Raw genomic sequence first — 23,147 nt, 5'->3', positions numbered from 1 at the left:
CTCACTTCATACGGTCATTTGCGTAGTAAAACCAGACTGCTCACATTAAAGAGACAGCTGTGAATGCACAGTGGCTACCAAGATTCGCATTGGTGGTTATAAATTCTAGGAAATTTTAATATTGAACTGGTAAGTTTGGCTTGTAAAACAGTTGTTGTTTTTCTTTTTTCTTTTAGCAAACACCTAAAAATACCAACAAATTGTGAAATTATGATTTCACTTTTTTAACTTTAGTTAGTGTGTATTGTTGCTGTTTGAGCATAAACAACATCTGCAAAGATACGACGCTCAGTTCAATGGAAAGGGAGATATTTTTAATCGCTTAACAAACGGCTGGTAGGCACTACAACAAGCTGGGTTAGTGACATCACAAACCCCAAAATTAACATAAACCCTGCATGCACAACAAAGGGGGTGAGTCCATGTTGGGCTGCTTTAGAGAAGAGGAAGAGTTGTTGCCATGCCGTCATTTTATGCCAGACTGCTTCACAAATAAGGGTCAATTCAATGCTGGATTTGCACTAAAGATTAACATGACAGCACATGCTAGTCAATGAGTTAAATCAACTCCACAGCAACTTCATAAATGTATCCACTAACCATTCAGAAACGTCCAGATGCATTCTATAAGTTGTAACTTTTTCATGAGACTGAAACTACACAGACACCAGAGACATACATCTTGTGAAAGGGGCATAATAGGTCCCCTTTAAGGTGTCAGTGTAATTATATATTTAAGTAAGTACAGGGCTCGACAATAGTGTGACTGTGAACGACGCTCGGGACAGACGGAACAGTCACTTGCCCGATCGGGCCTGTGCTGTAGGGTGTGCGTTATATATCGTCAATGATATCGGAATTGTTGATTTAACGATCTGATATTATCGAGTATGGATCCCTCACTTAACAAAAAAACAAAACAAACAAAAACACACCAATTGAGTGGACGCATGCACCTACGTAGTCTAGTAGGTTAGACTAGTGCACGCTTTCACTGCGTGATTTAGAATGCCCCCAGAATTCAAGATAAGGGGCAAAAATGCCCCTGTGTATAATTCATATTTATATAATTTAATATAGTTAATCAATATTAGCTACACAAAGAGCCCCGTTTTTATCCAAATATCAACATGATTACAAATATTGATTTTCTTCAGCGTACAGTTTAATAAACAAGAACTTAATATCAAGTGACTTACATTTTAGACACCAAATCGTCTGTTTCGCTGTATTTCGCCAACGAAAATAGTTCCAAACAAAGTCCACAGAATTGTTTTGCGTCTCTGAGCAACACTTCCTGAATTAATCAACCGCTTGAATGAATCGATTGAATCTCAATGATTCGCCCATTAACAGTGATTCGCTGACACCTACTGGCGGGTTTAATTTCATATTTAAACTGTCTTCATTTTTTTTTTTATAATTTCAAATAACAGTATTTAACGTAGTGTTGCACGATATACCGGTACTAGAAAGGTATCGCGACACCCTGCTTTTAAAAACGGTCCGGTTCTTCATTTTATTAGTGACAGGTGAGTGCCAGCTGTATTTCCTAAAGTGCGACAGCAGGGGGCAGTGTGCGTGCAGCGCGTTGCTTCTTCAGGCACTTTGACTGCGTGTTTATTACTCTCAACTGCGCAACGGCTTTTATGGTGACGAAACGAGAAGTATGGTTGTAAATACAGGTGCTCTTGCAGACCGTCCACAAATTGTTGAGAAAGCAGATGCACGAAGCGAAATATTGCATTATTTTGCTTACACTGCCGACAGCCACGGCAAGCCCACGGACACCACAAAGCCCGTCTGCAAAAGATGTTACAAAATAACGCAAGCGAAGGGAGTCAAAAGTATCTTGCCGTCAAACATCCCGATTTGTACAAAGAATTTAAAGAGCGACAGGTTAGTGAATGTGATACCGCCATTATGTTTATGCTCTCGAACATTAAATGAGTGTTTTGTTTTTTTTTTGTTTGTTTGTTTGTTTGTTTTATTTTACTCGTGCAAGCAGACCTGAGGTGTATTATTGAGTTTAAGTTTAATAAGTGATATCTGGTTGCAAAAATAAAATTAATTTAAAAATACATAAATAGCCTATGTGAAGGGTATATACAGCTATTTTAAACCAATTTATGCTTTAATGACATTGCTCTAATTATTTACAGTAATCAAATTTTTACAATAATACAAAAACACCTAAATAGCATAACAGCAAATAAGTTACAATTTTATTGGGCATGAAAATAATAAACATTAAAAATTATATTAAATCTAACTCTAACTTCACATCAATGAAGCTCAAATCCAGAATTATCAGCTGCACACTGGTGAACAAAGAAGTTCTGTCATATGATATGTATTTACTTTTCCTGCTGTTTTAGGTTTTTGCCGTAGTATCTTTTAAGTATCATGATATTTAAGTTAGGTATCGTATCGAAGTCAAAATTTTGGTATCGTGACAACACTAATTTAAAGTTTTATATTTTCAACATTAAAAACATTTGTATGCCTCTGTAACTGCTCTTGACTGATTAACTTTAATGAAGTTTAATCTATTAGTTATATAGTTATACATTAGATTACAATTAACTGAAAATCTTCTGTTTAAACCTACATGAAAAACTTGAAAAGCACCATTTATTTCATTTATATATTTGTTCTGTTGTATTTATTTGTGCTATTACTCGTAATTTGATTAATTGTTACTATTTTATTACTTACTGTTTATTTGTCTAACAATATTTAAAATACAAGTTAATCTAGTAGCTTTTGGTGTCATAACCCTATTATGGAGGTTGAATGTAACAAAGACAACGAAAACAACTATGCTCATTTTATAGGCCCATTTTCTTGTTTTGTACTTTTATTTATTTTTTGTTGTGGGGCCAGTGAAAATTTTGGTGGGGCAAGTAAATATTTGAAATTTGAACCAATTGTGCCAGTAGAAAAAATACTTAGCGCTGAGCCCTGAAGTAATAATAATTATTAATAATAATAATTAACTAGTTATATAATAATTAACTTTAGGTAAGGTTTAGGGTTTGGTTTATTGTTAGTTGCTTGCAATTATGCATAATTTGCAGTATTTACTATAGTAACTTCATGTAACTTGTAACAAGGACACTGTAAAATGAAGTGTTACCCATATTTGTTAGATACAGTGTACTTGTGTTCAAAACACTTTTGCTGCTATTGAGGTGGGTTATTCAGGTCTTTAGCGACCCTGATCTATATCTAACATCTCTACATGTCGCGATAATATAAACAACTCTGATATTAGAGTAACTATGACAGAAGAATAAAATAAAGCATACCTTTTGGAGCTTGGAAGGGCACAGTTTGAGCAGATGTTTTATGCCATCATCAATGTCCCCATCATAGCTCATTTCCCAGTACATTCAGCAAATGATAGTTTTGAGAATATGTTTGAGATGGAGAATATGAGCCCATTCGCGATCTCAAAAAAAAAAAAAAAAAAAAATATATATATATATATATATATATATAATTTTCAACATCTTCAAAATCAATATTTTTATCGCTAACCGCTTCATTAGATCCATCAAGAGACAGTGACAGTCATTATTTGACTGCGTTTGCTATGCAGTAAATCGCTGCGTCATTTCATGATTTGCTTATTCTTCCGTTTTCTGTCTGAATGAAACGTCACTTCATCATTGTGTATCAGACATTGCGACCTTGTGGAATAAAGTTGAATTGCACTTATTCCATCATCAAAGATTCAATTTTTGTTGTGCAGAAAAAAACATACATACACTGATGCAGACCTCGGGTCGTTAGCGACCACATATAATTTTTACAAAAAATGAATGGGAAAACAGGCATTCCTTAAAAAATTTTAATTTTGTTTATAATGAATTGATACTAAGGTTGATGTCTGTCTTTAAAAAATGAATGAGGAGGAGGGTAGTGAATGACCTCCCGGGTCGATAAAGACCCGAGGTATGCATTTAAGGGTTAAGGGTGAATGAAAGAGTAAGGGAAGGGTCAACAGTGTTGTTGTATATGTAATTACAGAAATTAATAATCACAGCTGCAATTATATACAGTTTAATATATATATATATATGTGTGTACAATGTAAAAAAAACATGTATGCAGTATGCACACAATAAGTACATTGTCTCAAATTTAATTGTCTCAAATTAATTTAAATGTTATTTGTTAAAGATACGTAATATAATAAAATATTTCTAAAGCATCAAACTTAATTTATGGTCATTTCTATATTATATTTTCAATATAATCATTATAATATTAACTGATACATTATTCAAATCAAAAGTTGTATGAGCTGAGTTGTGAGCTGAAATGAACTTACAATGAACAGTTGCATTTGTATTAACTAACGTAAATAAAGATCAATAAATACTGTAACAAATATAGTTCTCATTGTTAGTTGCATTAACTAAAGTTAACTAATGGGACCTTATTATAAGTGTTACGCAAAATGCATATAATCTGCAATATGCACCAGAAGTTCGTGAAGGAGTTGTGAAGGTGTGAATCACAAATTGTCAATGGTTGTGTCCGAAATCTTATTCCCTTGTTTACAGGATGTCAACAAGGGAAAATAGCACCTTGTTAAACTGGACTGGGGGAGTTTTTGCATGGAAATGCAACTCAGTTACAGTAATTCAGCCCATAGTGTTACTTGTTAAATAGGTTTTCAGATGCAGATTATAATATGGTCTATTCTTCTTTGGTTCAGGCAAGTTCAATGCTGTTCCGTGTGTATGTTTCTGCCATTTCAAAAGCTGCCCACTCCAATAACAATGATCAAACAGGCACTGCAGCACCTGAAGCGCCAGAGCAGAGTGTAATTACATCAAGCCCTGTGCTGAGCCATAATGAGCAGGCTGCTGTCCTGCAGCAAGATCCTGCTACGAAAGAGAACAGAGAACAGAGAAAACGAGATAAATCGGTCGAGAAAAACAGCCTGTTCTCTGCTCTACCAGACGCTCATTTGCTCCTCTGTAACTGCAGGCAAAGGCAAAACATGTCATGTCAGTGTAGATGAGGAGTGCTGAGAAGTCACACATTTCTTTTGGGCATGTAAAACAGCTATGTAGATAGTAATTAAATTGTCTTTGTAGGTTGTTTTTAACACAGTACGTGAGCAGATTATGGGACTCAAAAAATTGAAATGTCTACCCATCGAATGCAAAATGGGTTTGTGTCCATAATGGCAACGTCCATAATGCCCTTCACTCAAAGTCATCAGCAACATCTCAGTTCCACTTGATCTATCCTTTGTGCTGAATTTAATTGAATAGAAAGCATGGTACAAAGAGGCTACAGGCCCCTTTGGGTAAAAAGGCCATTTTCTTTCAGCAAATAGAAACAAGCACCACCACAACAACACTTTCCTAAACAACAATTTGTTGCTATTCACTGCAAAATATTACGTTACAAAAGGCTTGACTGAGGTAAGTTGAAAATAATAATAATAATAATAATAATTAAATTTAAAAATTATATTTTATTATTAATTCATATATTATATATTTATATAAAATATAAAACAATATTTTATTAATATTATTATTATAAATATAATATAAAAATATTTAAATTTATAATAAAATAATCAAACAATTTAAACAATTATTTTTTAAAATTAAGACAAAAATCATTATCGTTTAATTTTTGTTCAAAAGGATTAAATCTGTTTTTTAACATACAATTGATTAGTTTGAATTTGGAGACTGATTGTACACTATATATATATATATATAAATCAAATCTGGTTAAAAATTCCACTAGAAACACTTTACATTTAGCAGGAGATGAAGTTGGAAAATGCCTGTGTTGAAATAAATTGTTTTCCTTGAGTGACATTGAATAGACTTGTTTTGAAAGAGGCATTTATAAAATATGCTTTCAATGTTGTAGCTGCCGGATATACGTTGTTTAAGTACTAAAATCAAGAAAGGGTTTATTGCTACAATAAAGAGTGTTTTGAAATAAGCTGAAAATGGTATACAATTTGCTGAAGTTACTTTACAATAAGTATTTGAATATCTTTCTCAAAAAAATAATGCTGTACCATTTTTGTCTATATATCTATAAGCATCTACTTTATAGTTCCCCTGGGAGGTCCTGATTATTATTTATTGATTGATTGATTGATTTTAATAAATATGGGATTAAAGGGATAGTTCACACAAAAATAAAAAATTTGTCATCATTTACTCACCCTTAAGTGGTTCTAAATCTGTATTAGTTTCTTTCTTCTGTTGAACATAAAAGAAGATATTTCAAAGAATGTTGGTAACAAGGATGTAACGATACCCTCATGTCACAATTTGATACATATCACAATACTGAACTCCCGATACAATATTATTGCAATAATCCAAGACATGGTAAAAGGATAACAAAAAAATGTACTGTTGATTAAAATGCTAAATTTGGTATTAAATTGGGGGTGGAAATGAATAGGCTTGGACCTGGTGTTGGTAACCCAATGTACAGGACTACGGAGCCCTGGACATGACATGCAGGAAAAAAATAGTAGGCTAAATCGTGCGCACGATTTACTAATTCATTCCCTCGATTTACTAAAACGTGCACACAATTTACTATTTGGTTCCCTTGATTTACTAAAACATGTGCACGTTTTACTATTTCGTTCCCTCAATTTATAAATCATGCGCATGATTTATAAATTGAGGGAACGAAATAGTTAATCAGGCGCATGATTTTTTAAATCGAGGGAAGGAATTGGTAAATCATGGGCACAATTTAATTTTTTTCTTGCATATCATTTAATTTTTTTCTTGCATGGCTCCGTACAGGACAATGGTGACACCAGAATACAAATATTCATGATTGTAACTCTGAAAAACAGATTTATTTTAGATGAATATGTTTGCACTCTGCCACTGACTATAACGTAAAACACTTTTTACTGGTAACAGACATTTGGCATTTTCAGGACCCACAAATATTCCCCCATCTCATGATTATACATAATATTCAATATTATATAGTAGTTTAATGTAGTGCTTACACTAAAACTCTGTAGACTTGGATTTTTTCTCACAGTAATTTTAATTTTAGATGAACTATGCACAACACATTTTGTATTGTGATATATTGTGACACAATAAATTGTTACACCCCTAACCAGACAGTTGATTGCACCCATTGACTTCCATAGTATTCTTTTTTTTCCTACTATGGAAGTAAATGTGCGCCATCAACTGTCTGGTTACCCACATTCTTTAAAATATCTTCTTTCAACAGAAGAAAGAAACTCATACAGATTTAGATTTAAATGATGTCAAAATTTTCATTTTTGGGTGAACTATGCTTTTAAAGGCTCGCTGTCTTTATTTTTAAATGATTTTCAGTAAAGCTTTTTTGATCATTTCTCGACAGTCGCTAAATCAATCATGTTTTCAATCATCATAAACTTTGGGGAAAACATTTCGTTTGTACCCTACAGCTCTGTGTGAGATGTACAGCAATATTTCATATTAAACATTTTCACTCATCACTCCATTTGTGTTTGTTTTTTTGTTTTGTTTTTTCATTTGAATGTGCATCTTTGAAGTGTCACATCATTTGTTTACATCCCTAGATTTTTTTCTGCTTCCCACTTCAAAAGGGAAGCACAAAAGAGATCAGAACTAAATGTTCCCATCCTGTAGTCGTCTCGAAAAGAACCCACTCCAACTCAGCCTCTTTACTTTACCTTGATTACTACCAAAAAAAAAAAAAAAAACACTATCTGCATTGTTTTAAAAACAAGAGATGAGAGTGATTGGATTAAAGGAAATCTCATTTCATATATTCAAAAAGATTGTTTGTTCTCTCACAACTTTTCATCAACATCATAACAACACTCTAAATTACATCCATTTGTTTGCATGTTTGCATTTGCTAGAGTTTTCTGCACAGAAATACAAATAAATGTTTGTAATCATGATTTGTAATCATTCTTTATCAGTGTGCTTTAGGAAGGAGAAATATTGGTGTATATGAATAGAATACTTGAATGTGTCAATAGTTAATAAGTAAACTTACTGAAAAAGATAGTTACATGGTCTTGCTACGTGGTTTCAAATGGTCAAATTTTAGGAATATCTGGGAAATACTCATGAGAGAACTTATAGTTTTTGAGATATCTGAACTTCCTGTACACTTTCACTCAATGTTCTAAACATCCACATACGTACAGCAATACTCCATTACGTCACACTCAAGTTACATGGGTGCTCATTATCACGTGTTTTGGAAGGAAACATTTCAGTAATGAGAAACGTTTCAGTAATGAGATACGGATAGAAACCAAATGAAATACTGAATACTTAAAAAGTAAATACTAAAAACAATCTATACACAGCATGTGACTAGCATTTTTGTAAAAAAAATGGTTTTAAGAAACAATTTTCTTTAATATTTGACTATTTTTATTAAAAATATATGAATGACTGCAAAGTAATGTTGTCATAAATTAATCTCTTTGTTCTCTCAAAAAAACCTCAGTACATATATTCAAAATTGTTTAAGCCTAAATCTTCAATTACAATTTGTTGTAAAATGTAAAATGCAGCAGTTGTCTGTTTGATCTGTAAGTATTTCAGAGACCATTTGAATTGTATGATGTTGTTTTATTCATAAACATGACAAAAAAATAAATATGGAACCAGTAAACAAATATGTAAACAACTCACATTTGGCCGTTTATTTTAACCAGAGCATTTGTGATTTGATATGTAAAGACTGCCTTACAGTCGAGACACAGATTCACTGCGCAATGCATTGTGAATCTTTGGCAGTTGACAGGTAATACATTGCACATGCACATTTATCACATTCACTTGTCATTTTGTGGATTATGATGGATGGCCAATAGAAAAAGAAAATGCTGGAAAGTTCACATTTTAAGTAGAAAGAATTTACATCACCTGTAAAGACAAGAGAGCTTATACATAAACATATATAAATACACGTATTACATGACATTACAAGGTTAAAGAGAATACAATTGGTTATTGTTAGTGATGTCAATGGTCCTATTCTCATCGTAGCTCAAATAAAGTCTTTAGCACAAGACTTTTTCTGTCTGTAACAGTCACTTAGTTGTAAACTACAACACCGGTATTGTTTTCCCAAAGCCAATTCAAAGGAATTTCATGGTCGAATTGTAGATGCGGGTTATTTTTGTTGTCAGTAACACCACTGCCTGCATTAAACCCATTCAGAGGATGACCGTCACGCATGAGAACTCACAACATTGCTGCAAAGCTAAAATTGGGAAATAGCTTTTGTGTAACAAGTTCTGCCTCTGAGGGTCTTGACTAAAAGGTAAATGTTTTACAATCACAATGGCTGAGCCATCTAATAATATCTAGCTTGGCTCTGGTGTACAACCTTTATTATTCATAAACATGAACAAGCTTTACAGAGCCAAATGAGTGAAAGTCACATTACGGCAAAGTTCGTCATATACTTTGTTCATCTAGGAGAAGATGGGTCAGATTAGGCATAACTAGGCAGGCACTGACTGAGGTCAGAAACGTGTTGCTTTCCTTTCTTCTCTAAACTACAGGGTTTGTTGTGCATCGGTGGTTGAGAGAGTTCCAGGAACAGTTTGGATTTCAAGAAGCGCCTGTACGAGTCCTTTTCCATGAGAGTGAATATCTTACTCTGAGCCTCCTCAAAACAGGATGCTTCACATCTTTCCAGATTCTTTCTAGTTTGCTCTCTGGTTGCCGAATCCAAATTCACCTAAAAAATAATAATAATAATGGAGATTTATGAGTACATTTTACAAATGGTAGATAAGCGAATAGACCTTCAGCAATCAAGCAGTGCTCTCACCTCACTGGGGGAATCAGCTTCAACATATTGTTCAAATATCATTTTAGCTTTCATATCCATCTTGTCCACTGATGTCTGCTTGAAATCCTCACAGGCCTCCCAGAATTCAATGTTCTCCTGACTGTACTCGGACTGTAAAAAGGAAGCGAAAGCCTTCCGACCATCTGAAAGGAAAGAATTTCAGTGAGACTCAGTATACTGAATAATATATAATATAATATAATATAATATAATATAATATGTCTGAAGACATTCAAATCTACATTTAAACTCAGAGGGAGCGGATGCTGAGGAGGTTTTGGAATGAAGAGGTCAAGGCTTTTAGTCTGGGGGGATTCTCTGAGGACTGCCCTAGTGGTTAATGACCCCTGTGGCCCACCAGAGCAGAATACTTAAGCTCTTCAGGGGCCACCAGTGCAGTCTGCGGACACGTAGCACACGCTTTGGAGCGTGAGAAAAATATGGTCATGGCCTGTCAGAGTGATTAAAAACATAGTCTCCTTTAACAGAGACATTAATGAGGCCATGGGCTCTTTGACAGCAAATACAAGGCTGAATAAACAAGGGTCAGTGCAGAAGTCTCAGGCTTTCTTATTAAGTCATTAGTAAGCCGCAGCCTGTCCATCATTAACACGTGCTGGTTTCTAAGATTTAATCATAATCTGTTTTTTTATTGCATAACCAAATAATCTGGAATCTTACCATCATTTTTGATCAGGTTGTTAAATGATGTTTTCCATTTCTCAGTTTCAGCAGGAGGAATTCTAGAATCAGATGAAGAATAAATAACCAAAATGTTCAACAATAATATAATATAATATAATATAATATAATATAATATAATATAATATAATAACAGCCATGTTGCTCCAGCCTTACCTGTTCACCACTGTGACCTTTGCCTTCTCCTTCTCTTTCTCCTTCAAAGCCCTCTGCTCTTGAGTTGGATCTGGCTTTTGAAGCAGGAAGCCAATCTTATGCTTTATGTCTTTGGCGCTGTTGAATAAAATATGTAATTAAATGAATAATTTGGCTTTATAGTATCTATTATGGAAACAAAATTATGGAAAGCAAAAGTAACTTAAAAGTAGCTTGTTTTCTTTTCTTCTAATTTATTACAGACATAAAAAAGACATACTTTTCCTTTTTCCATTACTTAAAGCAAATATTGATAGGCTATCTGATACCAAAACAACATACTTTGCTATTAGTCCACTTGAGAGTATACAGAGTATAAAAACATAATATAGTCTTGAAACAAAAGTAACAATATCTCCTACAATTCCCAATAAGCATATTCATACCTTTTCAAGCATGTTGCAGGGAGGGCTGCGAGCCCTTTACACATGGTGCTGGTGCGTAATACAAATCCAACGCTAGAGAAAAAGAGTCTGTCACAAAGCAGATCTTCGCAATCTCAATGCAGTCTCCTCCTACAACTCTTCTTTTATACAGCCCCATCCTTCACAACAGAAGAGCCAGCCAATCACAGCAGAGGCAGAAACAAAGCAGATGCAAAACCAAGGTAATTTCCAAGTTTTTTTGTTTTGTTTTTTTAAAGGAAAGGAGTTTGATGTATGAACTTTCTTTTTGTTGAACCTAAATCAATTTCTGATGTAGCTATAATAAACATGTGATGGAATTTTTGTGGTGTACTTTTGCTGCATGTTTTGCATACATTAACAAAGCAAAACAAAACAAATAAAATAAAATAAAAAATAATTCAAATGAAATGTATAAAATTAAATAAATGGACTGTCAGGTTTTATTGCTTTCTGAAATCCAAAATGCATAATAAAATATGCAAAAGAGAAGTAGAACTTACAGTGGTTTTTATACGTACTATACATATACTAAGCCTCATATGGTTCTTTAGATATACTTTTTTAGAAAAACCTAAATTTATTTTCTACCTTATTTGAATTAAAATCATTCATACATCTAATGCAAATCTTATATTCTGCAAATGTCATGTTTTTCATTTCTGCAAATGCCATAATATTGCTATTATTCACCAGAGTGTTCTGAACAAACAATCACAGCACAAAATGTATTTAAACACTCTGACTGACCTCCATGACACCATGCAGCCTCTAAGGTCACAGAAACAACATTCTCTAAGTGTCAAATATTTGTGGTCTCCATGCTCAGTTTAATTTGTCTGTACCCCCCAATGCCCTAAAAAAAAAAAAAAAAAAAAAATGGATCTGTCTCAAGAAATAAATCTTACACATTAGGACCACTACAAATGAGACTAAAGCTGTGCACAAGGCAATTGAACATTTTGTTCTGTCCAAGTCTTCAATCTCAACTAAGCCTTAAAGGGTTAGTTCACCCAAAATTACATTTTAACTGTTTTAACAATGTCTTTACTACCTTTCTGGACCTCAAAAGGTACAATGACGTTACTGCCTATGTGTGCCTCAGATTTAATAAAAAAAAAACTTAATTTGTGTTCCAAAGATGAATGAAGGTCTTACGGGTTTGGGACGACATGAGGGTGAGTACCTAATGACAGAAATTTCATTTTTGGGTGAACTAACCCTTTAAAGAAATGCTTCCTTTATATCAAGAACCCATTATTATTTTGAACTGATTAAGTCATGACACAAATCTCCTCAATGGAAAAAACTAATTTACTACACTCTAAAAGGAAAGGGCAAAAGGCCAAATTCTGTAATGATCTGGAGACAGGAACAGACTCCTAATCACCGGCTGTCATAGAATAGCTATCATTACCCTGATTTATATATCAGATCATGTCATGTCTTTATTTAACAGTGTCAGATTATAAATTACCCTCTCACAGGAAATGCAATTCATTTTGAAATTATTGCAGCATTTAAATCCTGATAGCAATAATTTCTTGCAAGAAAGACATTCTAACTGCAATTTAGTAATATTAATAACATTTCACAATGTGTCATCAACATTTGGAATTATAAACCATATCTTTGTGAAAAACGTAAAAGAGGTCTCTCAATAAACTGAATGTACCCGTTCAGCAAGTAATTAAAAAACAATCGTTTTTTTATATATATAACACTGATTCAGTTACATTTCATCTTGCTCCTCACAATACAGACTTTGTAAACAAAACTTGTTTAAAAACACGTCTTTTCTCCCTCTATCCCGTTCAAACTGTTGTTGACACATCTAAAGTATTGAACCAATCAATAGCTCGGATGCCTAAAGACAAACCTGTGACATCAGAACCAAAAAATAAGCAGTACATCTATCAGGTCCAGTGCATTCAACTGCATCAGCTAGACCATACAAGGTGTGTATGAATGAATAATAGTTTAAACCAGGACAGAGTGAGAATGTGATAAGTAAGATTATATGAGATCATATTCAGGGCAAAAGTCAGCTTCTCCTTGTAGTAATCTACGCTTTTCTTCTTATCATAAGTTACCTGGTCCCAGATGTGGGGCTGTGACTCAAAGCATGCGGGCCGTTCCTTTCAGCTCCATTAGGTTTTAGATATTGGAAACCTCAGGGGTTTTCACTGATTACACATTCAATGCAGTCTCCTGTAGATAAATGATTACTAGATTGCAAGATTAATCTGTAAACAGAAACAGAATCTATTTTCACAGTTAACCACAAAAGAAGTAAAAATGCTAGTACAACTACTACAAACAACAATAATAATAAGAAGAAGAAATGCAATTTATAAAATATCATTTTGGGAAATTGTATTTATATATTAAAAAAAGATATATTGTATTTCTATTATATTCTTCTGCATCATCATATAGACGCATGCACAATTATATTGTTTATTCAGTGCATAGCATATGACCATTAGTAGTTTTGACATCTCCTTTTAACTACCTGCCAAAAAATCTGACTGAATTGCTGTGCTTTTGATTAGCCTGTTGTAAAAAAGCAAATGTTACGTACCGTCTTTATCTTGCATGCAGAGGTTAAGAAGTTGAATCTGTGCCTAGTACAGAATGTACAAAAGCAAAATTACAAAATAGGGCAATTTCTGAAAATTGTCATCTGATGGTAACATTCATGCCTCAGAGTGTAAGTACAGGCTGATTACATGCAAACATGCTTTCCTGAGATTATAGCCCTCACTGCTATTGATTTTCTTTCTGCTGGAATTAATCTGTCCAGGAATGAATAGTTCTTGTTGTGTCAATTGTTCATGGAATATTCCAGGATCAATACAAGTGAAGCTTAATCAACACCCTTTATGGCATACAGTAACAATTAAAATTCTTTTTAAAAGATGAAGAAGAAGAAGAAGAAGAAAATCAAAGTGAATTGTGAATGGTGAATGGGGTTAAATTAAGTGTATGGGGCCATTTTGGGATGAATTAAAAGCAGAAATGTGTAACTACCCAGCAAGCAATTTTGCGTGTAAAAGACGTCTAATAGCCATCCAAACACAGCCCTGATGTCTAGGCTAAAACAAGGCACAATTTGGGCTGTCAGTGAAAATTTAATTGATGTCTAACCATAGAAATGAAACCAAACACCATGTTGACTTTGCTTATATGATGGAATATCATACATATCACAATTTATTTTGGCAAAAATGAAATGTAACCAAATTCAAGGTTATTTTGGCTAGAAGTGGGTTACTCATAGCCAGACTATATTGGGTCTATAGGTCAAGTCAAGTCACCTTTATTTATATAGCGCTTTTTACAATGTAGATTGTGTCAAAGCAGCTTTACATTGATAACTGGTACATTATTTTGACTGCACAGCAGCTCTTAAAGAGTAGTGTCAATATAGGCAGATCAAAGCACTGTTGAATATTAAATGTCAAGTCAAATGTCAAGTGTCCCCAACTAAGCAAGCCAAAGGCGACAGCGGCAAGGAACCCAAACTCCAACAGGTGACATCAGGTGGCAAACAAGTGGCAAATAGGTGTTAAAATGGAGAAAAAAGCCTTGGGAGAAACCAGGCTTACTCAGGGGACCAGTCCTCCTCTGGCGAACAGTGCTTTGTTACGATTCAGGTTGCTATCATAAGTCCGATAGGTTCGCAACATTCAAAGTATTTATTTCAGTTCCATCCAGTTGAGGATCGTATTCATCACGCCGGTATGGACGGTTGTTGAGGAGCTGCGCTACTGGTTGTCGTGTTGATGAGGTAACCGAGACGGTGAAATGAATGTTATAACTTGTTATTTGAGCTGTAAAGCTGTTTAAATCATTGTCATTTTATGGTTTATGCCACAAATGCTGAAAACAGACCTTAACTCGTACTGAACCCAAAATTTATGAGTTTTAGAGGGACCGTTCACCCAAAAATAAAAATTATTTCGAAGAGTTTTTATGTTCTGTTGAACACAAAAGAAGATATTATGAAGAGTATTGGTTACTAAACAGTTTCTAGTCCCCATTGACTTCCATAGCATTTTTTTTTTTGTTTGTTTTGGAAATTATGACTATGGAAGTCAATGGGGTTCAGCAACTGTTTTGTTACCAACATTCTTGAAAATATCTTCTTTTGTGTTCAACAGAACAAAGGAACTCAGGTTTAGAACAACATGAGGGTGAGTAAATGATGACAGAATTGTAATTTTTGGGTGAACAAAAATTAACCACTGAACGAACACTTATTGGGCCCTATTATATACCTGGTGCAATGCGGCGCCAGGTGCGACGCAAGTGTTTTTTGCTAGTTTCAGCCCGAAGCAGTTATCATTTTTACGTCCTGCGCTACATTGTTTAAATAGCAAATGCATTTGTGCACCCACGGCGTGCTGGTCTGAAAACAAGATGTGTTCAGGCGCATTGTTGACTTGTTGCTATTTTGAGGCAACTCAAATAGACTGCGCCATTGACCAACTGCAATATTTCTATTATTGGGCAATTCCACGCAAAGGTCATCTTTACTATGAAAAAAAAAAGTTTTAACCAAAAGAACAAAACCCTTTTTAAATTGTCCATTTAGGTCTGTAATATACTGTATTAATGTGCTCTAACAGAAATTTTAAGAAAATTGCCTTGTTTATCCACAATATATGTGGTAAGTAACAATGCTTAAATTAAATTTTCAACCAACCATATTTCATGCTTTCAAAAAAGGGATCAAAGACCCCATTTTTTAAACTTTAATTTTAGCAGTAAGCATTGTGTAGAAAGATGGATACATGCCTGAGAAATAAATACACTCATTTAGTCATAACAGCACTGCCTGATGAATTTATAAGGGCTAGAATAAAGAGGTCAGGACGCTTCAGTGCTCTGTCACGTCCGTAACGTTTTAATGATTAAGTTTATGTCATATAACAATTATAAATGCAAATAACTTGAAACTTTATATGCAAAGCTAAATTATGTTTATGCTTATTAGGATCAACAATTCATTTCACTACGTTGCTGTGAACAACCATAATAAGCGTTACGGACGTGACCGTTACGGACGCTTCATATTAAATCCTATGAGTTTGCTTCTTTATATTGCTATCATCTGTTTCAGGCTTACCATATCAGAACATACCCAATAATCGCAATACTCTTTGTGCTTTGTTAGTTTTAATATGAAAAAGGTTTAACTTTCAAATTCAGTCGATTTTATTATTTTTTTTTTTTCAAAAATTAAACAATAGATGTCGCTCTTTAATAGCCTACGGCGTGTGACAGATTAGCTTCTGCAGCGCCTGTAAGCGGCGGATCAGGCGCACATGAACCGATCTTCTCTTCCTCTTGCCAGAGAACGAAATATGAACATCAAAAGGTAGGCCTATATGATACAGTACAACTTATAGAAGAGCATTGTGTCTCATAGGACACTTCCCTCGGGAATTGGGATGTCGCGTTACCTGTTGGTTAAAAATGAATAGCCTAGCCTATAATGATCACAATCCGCGCGATCAAACAAAATGAAAATAATACGATTGCAATAATTTTGACTTGAAATAAAGTTTGATCATTTTGACTCAAGACTCCGCTTTAAACTCTGAAAACTAGACGAAAAAAACCGTGTGGTCATTCATACACAAAACATAAAACTGACATGATTGCGATTGGCAATAGTGTCAATCGGTTCACCTGACTGTGGGGAAAACATGCGATTTTAAACTGCTTTATGATAAACATTAATATTTGTCAATGTATTTTAGCATGCAGTTCTGTAAGAAGGAAAATCATGGTCTCTAAATTGATTCTTGAACAACGCACATGCTTGTCAACATGAGAAATAGGTCTAATCTATAACCTTTTGCAATACAGAGTATAACGTTACATTTGTATAAAGTTTAGTAAAAAGTTGATCAATTGTGGAGTCTTACCATACTGGTATCCCAGATTTCAATATTTGGTGGTGTACATGCTTGCTTGAGGTCTCTGTGAAAGTTTTAAAGCAGTTTTAAAGCAGTCTTCTGTGCCGCTTTCAGACCGGTCACATCCGTAACGGAAAACTGTCACATCCGTAACGTTGTTTTTTCCTCATTAATGCGAACACGAAAAATGAAATAAAATTATTATTTTATGCTCTGTGGAGAGCCAACCCTTCTTTATTCGGTGGGCAGTATTACTTTTGGTTTGCGCAATGTAATTCACAGAATTCTTAAAAAATATGTTGTCACCCAAAACTTAGTGACTTTTTTTGTCACGTCCGTAACGCTGTATATTTCCCTCATCTAAAAAATAAAACAGTTGAGTAGACTGACATTTTTCTAATGTCTGGACTCCTTTGGTAAGGGATTATGAATATATAAATAGACGGTTCAATATGTTGCTATTAAATGCATTCTTTGAGCATTTATATTTCAAGTTTTGACTCCAAATGTCACGTCCATAACGCTGGAATTGCCCTATTATTTAAAGAGCACGTTAGTAATATGACCCTATAGGTGGGTGCACAACATGCATACACTCTGCTTATTACACACACAGGGATGCAAGGAGCACACAAACATGCTTTAGCCTCACACACAAGCAGATCTGTTTCCTTGCTAGAGAAGCGTTCAGTTTTTCAACTTGCAAACTCCGCCATGTAAATAGCGAATCTGCCATGGCATGAGCACAACTGGCTTTTAAAGGGAATGGGAGATGAGACTCTCATTGGTTTATTACACGTTACGCCTAAAACACACTCATTACTCATTAAGGGAATAGTGACAACCCTTTTAGACCATGTGCAGGGCGCACCGACCGTTCCCATCGGACACGCCCTAAGTGCACTTGCACCATGCGCTTTAGACAATGTGCTTAGATTGTTAAAATAGGGCCCATTGTGTGCAAAATTTACACTCAATTCAAGTCATAGCATGTGGTTTGGCCGAAAATCAACCCATGGCACATTTCACATGAAGGAACTAGACTCCTTCAAGCTCAATATGTCATTCATCACCTCACAAAACCTTAGTTCATACTTCAGTTGATGCAGACAGGGCATATTGATCAAAGAACCAGACTCCAGATGAAAAACAAGCTTGTGAGGTGAGATCACCGCACTTGGCTCCACAGTGTTTAATGCCGCTCTATCGCTCAGTCTATCAAATCATGGGGAAACAAAACTGAATGGTTCACCTCAGAGTAATGTCATATCAAATCAGCTCCAGCTGCTACGTTTACACAGGAAATGGAGTCATGGTGGCCTTAGGTTGTCCAGGTCATTTTTCACCATAAAACATTTATAAAATGAGGGAAGAGGATAGTGGTTAATCAAGATAAATAAATAAAACTAAATAAGAAAAAGAAGATTTGTCCACCTGCTCCATTCGAATTCATTGAGCTGCCTACAAAGGCCACATTTTAAGGAATTAATAACACATTCACAAATGTAGTCATCTTTTTTATGTTGCTTTCTAATATAGCCAATTTGAAACTAAATTCTAAGTCAGCATCACATCTACAGTATGATCTTGTTAAGTTTGACGCCACGTGTCACAGTTTTCGGGTCCAATCAGATGCCAAAAGCAAACAAACTGTGCATTCCGTGTTGGAATGTCTGTTTTCGTTCTGGTCTGTGTGATCCCGCCCACTGAGAATGTACCCAAAAGTATTTCGACACCCCATGTTGCCAGCGGAAAACAAAGAGTATTGCAGCCATGGAAGCCAGCAAACAAACTAGGTCAGAGATAGCATATTCTGCCCAACCTAAAAGTCTCAGCATCTATCTAAAAAAGTTCTATGACGTGCACAGGGGGGTTGCTCAGGTTGCCCGGGCAACTGCCAATATGCCCTTCTCGACTCACGTTGCCCTTCCGAGGTGGAAAAAAATAAATAAAAAAATCGTACAATGGATGCAGAATTTCACGCAAACTCTGTTTATGTGGCTGCAGCGCTGCACGCGACCGGCACCTGAGCTGAGCCTGCATGAGCGGCACTAGAAGGAGATTGTCGCGGTTGTCGGGCGAGACGACTTAACGTTGTCGGAAAGGTGAGTAAGGTTATAATCGTTAACGAAAACGAACGAAAAAAACGAAAACTAGGTGGGAAAAAAAACATCGTCGTTAACTGAAATAAATTGTCAATGTCTTTCACAGAGCAAACGTTCAGCTGCATTTCATTTCCCTGCGTCTCTCACTCACGCGTCTCTCTCACATACTCGCGCGCACACAGCCCCTCCCCTCCGTGCACACCGCGCCTCCATGAGAACGAGTGTTGGAAGCAAGTTCGCGAAAGGTTGGTATCGTGAAAACCTTTACACAATCACACATTAAAAAGTGGTATAAAATATTTTTAATTCTGAATATAATTTTGTCAGTGTGTTAATGTCGACCCGAGAAGCGATTTCTACTTTAGAAAGTTAACGCAAGTTTGAGGTAAAAAGCACTTGGGTTGCTGATGTCAAAACACTATTTAAGCTGTGATTCAAGTAAGGAATAATTGACGACGGGCCGTTGAATTATTAGAAAATTGGTAGGGGAGTACCCTTTTTTTTTTTAGGTCAGAGAGCAACTCCCCCTCAAAATTCCTGTGCACGTCCCTGATGACGTGGCATATTAAAATGTGGATTAATATTGGACATGCATTGAACTTTTTTCCCCCAGACCTGCTGATTGCATTTCTATAGTGGCCTATAGGACCGTGAAGTAAGTCCTGTGAAGTAGGACTGCGTATAGTGCGTACGACTTATCAGTTCCCACTGGATTTCGTCCTCGGCATATAGGCTTAATAAAGCCTGAACCTTGTCGTCGGTCCATTGATCAAACTTTTTAAACTCCATTGTTGATTCGAATAGCAAACAACTCTTACTGCACACACCGCAACATACTTTTAAAAATTGTGGTTGAAACAAAATGGAGTCAACCAATCAAAATGCAGCGTGAACTCAACCAATCAGCATGTTCAGCGCCTAAGTCCCACCCCCCAACTTTCATGAACTTTGAAAAAGTACTACCTCGAGAGCAGGTACTTTTTGAGGGGAGAATTTTTACCCGGAGCTTTATTTAGACCTTGGTTCCTGCGGTCGAAGGGGGATTCTTCTTGTGCCCTTCCATCATCCCCAGGGTTCTCGTGTTTTGTGATAGAACACAAAATTTAAAAAATAAATATTGTTCAGTAGAAATTGAATGTGTACATCTTCAATTATTATACCACGTTATGTCATTTTTAAAAAATTAAGAAATCAAATTAATTGTAATTTTAAGCCACTCGTATATGTCAGACCAAAAGTCTTTAAACAGTAAAAAAAAACAAATGTACTGCTGTTTCAATTTCAGAATCACAGAATGTACAACTACTGTGATCTATTGTGAAAATTACTAGCTTTTTGAAAAGAAACTTAGCAATGCAACATTTAGAAAACACACTGTGTTCCCGCCTTTTCCTTAATCACATCCACCTTTGTTATGCTAGAGTTACTCCATCAGTGCCGCTTTTACGCACTGCCTTCAGTACACATTTCTGCTTGAATGAGAGACAGGTGCTATTCGGGGTTTAGTCTTATCGGCCTTAGATAAAGGGAGAGAAAAACACAGTGCTCAACACTCAATCAACGTCTGACTGAACTAGCTCAATAAAATCCTGCCATGGCCAGACAACGTAATAACAGTCTTCCTTGTCAATTCAGACATTTTACTGAAAAGTCTATGAAAAGCCGCAGTGAAGAAACGTGTTTTTCAGAAGTGAAAAAGTACTGTATGTTCTGGCTTCACGGATTGTTCTGTTTTACGCTGTGTCCAAGCCACATTTTTGGTCATGCCTGTAGTAGATTGGACAGTTTTGTTCCAAAAGTAGTTTCAGAATAAGGTTGTAATTTAATAAGGAACTACAATGTTTTTCTTCAACTCAGCAAGGACGTGATTCTGTTCTTATGAGCTCAGTTATATGTAATGTCAAAACACCCATGCCCCTTTGCTTTTATGAAAACAGAAACTATTAATACTATATGTCAGGAATAGTGGGGGGAAACTTGGCCATCTTTTAACATAATGAACATAAATAAGGAGTGTCAAGCTCCAGAAAAACAGATAAACACCATAAAAAAGGCTCATAAAAATTGTGCAAGCCTTTCAAAGTAATTCTATAGCTTTGTGGGGGGAACAGACAGAAATTTAAGTACTTGAGCTGTTCATGAGAGAAATGATGTCATTTCACTGACAAAATGATCTTTTGAGGTAGATCATTTGAATCAGTTCATTGAATCTGTTAATGATTTGTTGCAGAATCTAATCCACTTCACAGATGATTCACTAACTCAATGATCTGGCTACGAAAGTTAAAAGTACATTGGACTGGAAGATTATCAGTGAATAAGAACTTGGAATATAGCACATTAGTCATATGGACTCATTTTATTTATGATATTTTACTCATATTATATTTATATTTTATGGTTATTTTGTGTGCTTTTTGAAGCTTGATAGCCTCAGCCCCTATTCACTGAAAGAACAAACAGCGCATTATTAAAAAATATATTCTGTTCAGTGCAAGAAAATGTGGAATGACACGAGGTTGAGTAAATGACAATTGTTTTCTTTTTTCAGTGCACTATTCTCTTAAGACAGGCACATCTTCAGCATACAACTGATAAAAAAACCCATCCCTGAGCGTATCCGAGTCTAAAGTTCAGCTTCTGGTTATCTGCTTTATTTCAAAGACTGATGCTGTAACTCAAGACAGATGATAAATGTATTGTAAAACAGGTGCCATTAAGCTTTCTCTAAATCACTCCCAGGACTGTGATGTTTATGGCCATTTACAACCCTGTTTCTGAATGGAAAATGGATTGTAATATTAACTGTGACAGGAAAGTGACCTCTATTTATTTTCATTTTTTTTTTTATTGTTTTTTTATAAATATTGAGTTGATGTTGATATAAAGATTTTTCTGAGTCAAACTGTTACCATAAGTTGTTTAATACTGTTGATGCGAATGACTGGTACTATTCCAGTATAAGCACATCATCAGTTGTTTCATGACACATTTAAATAATGGCAAACAAACAAACTCCTTTGTCCCCCAAATGTCTAAGAGAGTGAGAAAGTGTTTGACCAATGCAAGGGAGCATGTGTGAGGAATTAATGTGGCCGTGTCTGTTAGCGGTAACATAAATAAACGTGGAGCTACGTGCCAGGCAGCACAGAGAGAGGTGGATATTTGGCCAGATGGCGTTTGAGGACCCATTGCTCCTTTCAGCACAGACCTGGACTGCTTATGTGTGTGTTTGAAAACCATGCATGCTATCCACTATGTGTACTGAAAGACCAAAGAGATTGTTCCCTTAAATCAGAACATCTTCAGCATGCTTCAAAGCACTGAGAGAGAATGAGGTTGCGACAGGTTCAGTCTTCATCACTGTCTGATGCTGATTAGGCCCGCTGACAGAGTAAACTTCAACACCAGTGTTACGAAATCATGTGATTTGAAGTCCACAGTGTGTTTCTCCACACCACATTGTCTCATAAACACACTGCACTGTTTATGAGGGAGAGTAAAATTTGATTTAAATGTCTGTGATTAATGTTTTCGCTGAACGAACATCTGTTTTTCAGTGAAATCAAGACTGACAAGATAATGGAATTGTTTTCCAACAACAAGCCAGTCCATTTGATGAAACAGTCCATTTCTACAGGTTACAGAGGTGTGGATTCATTTATTGGTTTGAAATGATCAGAGGCTCTCTGTTTTGTGGCATGTATTTTAGTGCCTCATCTTTCAGGCCCCTGGCAGTCGCTCCCTCCATTTTATAGTAATGTGGTCCATTCAGGGCACATCTCATCTGTGCTATTAGCAGAGTGAATTGAAATGGCAGCAAATGCATCAGATGAATGAATCGAGTTGGGAATGACCCCCTTTTATAGTCATCTTGAAATTTATATAGGAGATACATTAGAGTGACAATAATCACAAAGTTAGTTTTAGGTAGTAAG

General features: G+C 35.4%; 1 protein-coding gene across 1 annotated transcript; it reads right to left on the bottom strand.

Annotated features, from left to right (window-relative positions):
* Positions 1-8,614: 8,614 nt before the first annotated feature.
* Positions 8,615-11,352, bottom strand: rgs4 (regulator of G protein signaling 4). Its single transcript, XM_067374247.1, has 5 exons — positions 11,157-11,352; positions 10,732-10,848; positions 10,555-10,616; positions 9,853-10,016; positions 8,615-9,759 (listed from the first exon to the last, which is right to left on the bottom strand). Exons 1-5 carry the CDS (start codon positions 11,198-11,200, stop codon positions 9,511-9,513), a joined length of 636 nt encoding a protein of 211 aa, XP_067230348.1. The 5' UTR covers positions 11,201-11,352; the 3' UTR covers positions 8,615-9,510.
* Positions 11,353-23,147: the final 11,795 nt, after the last annotated feature.

Source organism: Chanodichthys erythropterus, chromosome 21 (assembly GCF_024489055.1).
Source record: "Chanodichthys erythropterus isolate Z2021 chromosome 21, ASM2448905v1, whole genome shotgun sequence".
Lineage (NCBI taxonomy): Eukaryota > Metazoa > Chordata > Actinopteri > Cypriniformes > Xenocyprididae > Chanodichthys > Chanodichthys erythropterus.
Note: the sequence above shows the minus strand (reverse complement) of the source record. Positions and strands in the feature narration are given on the sequence as shown.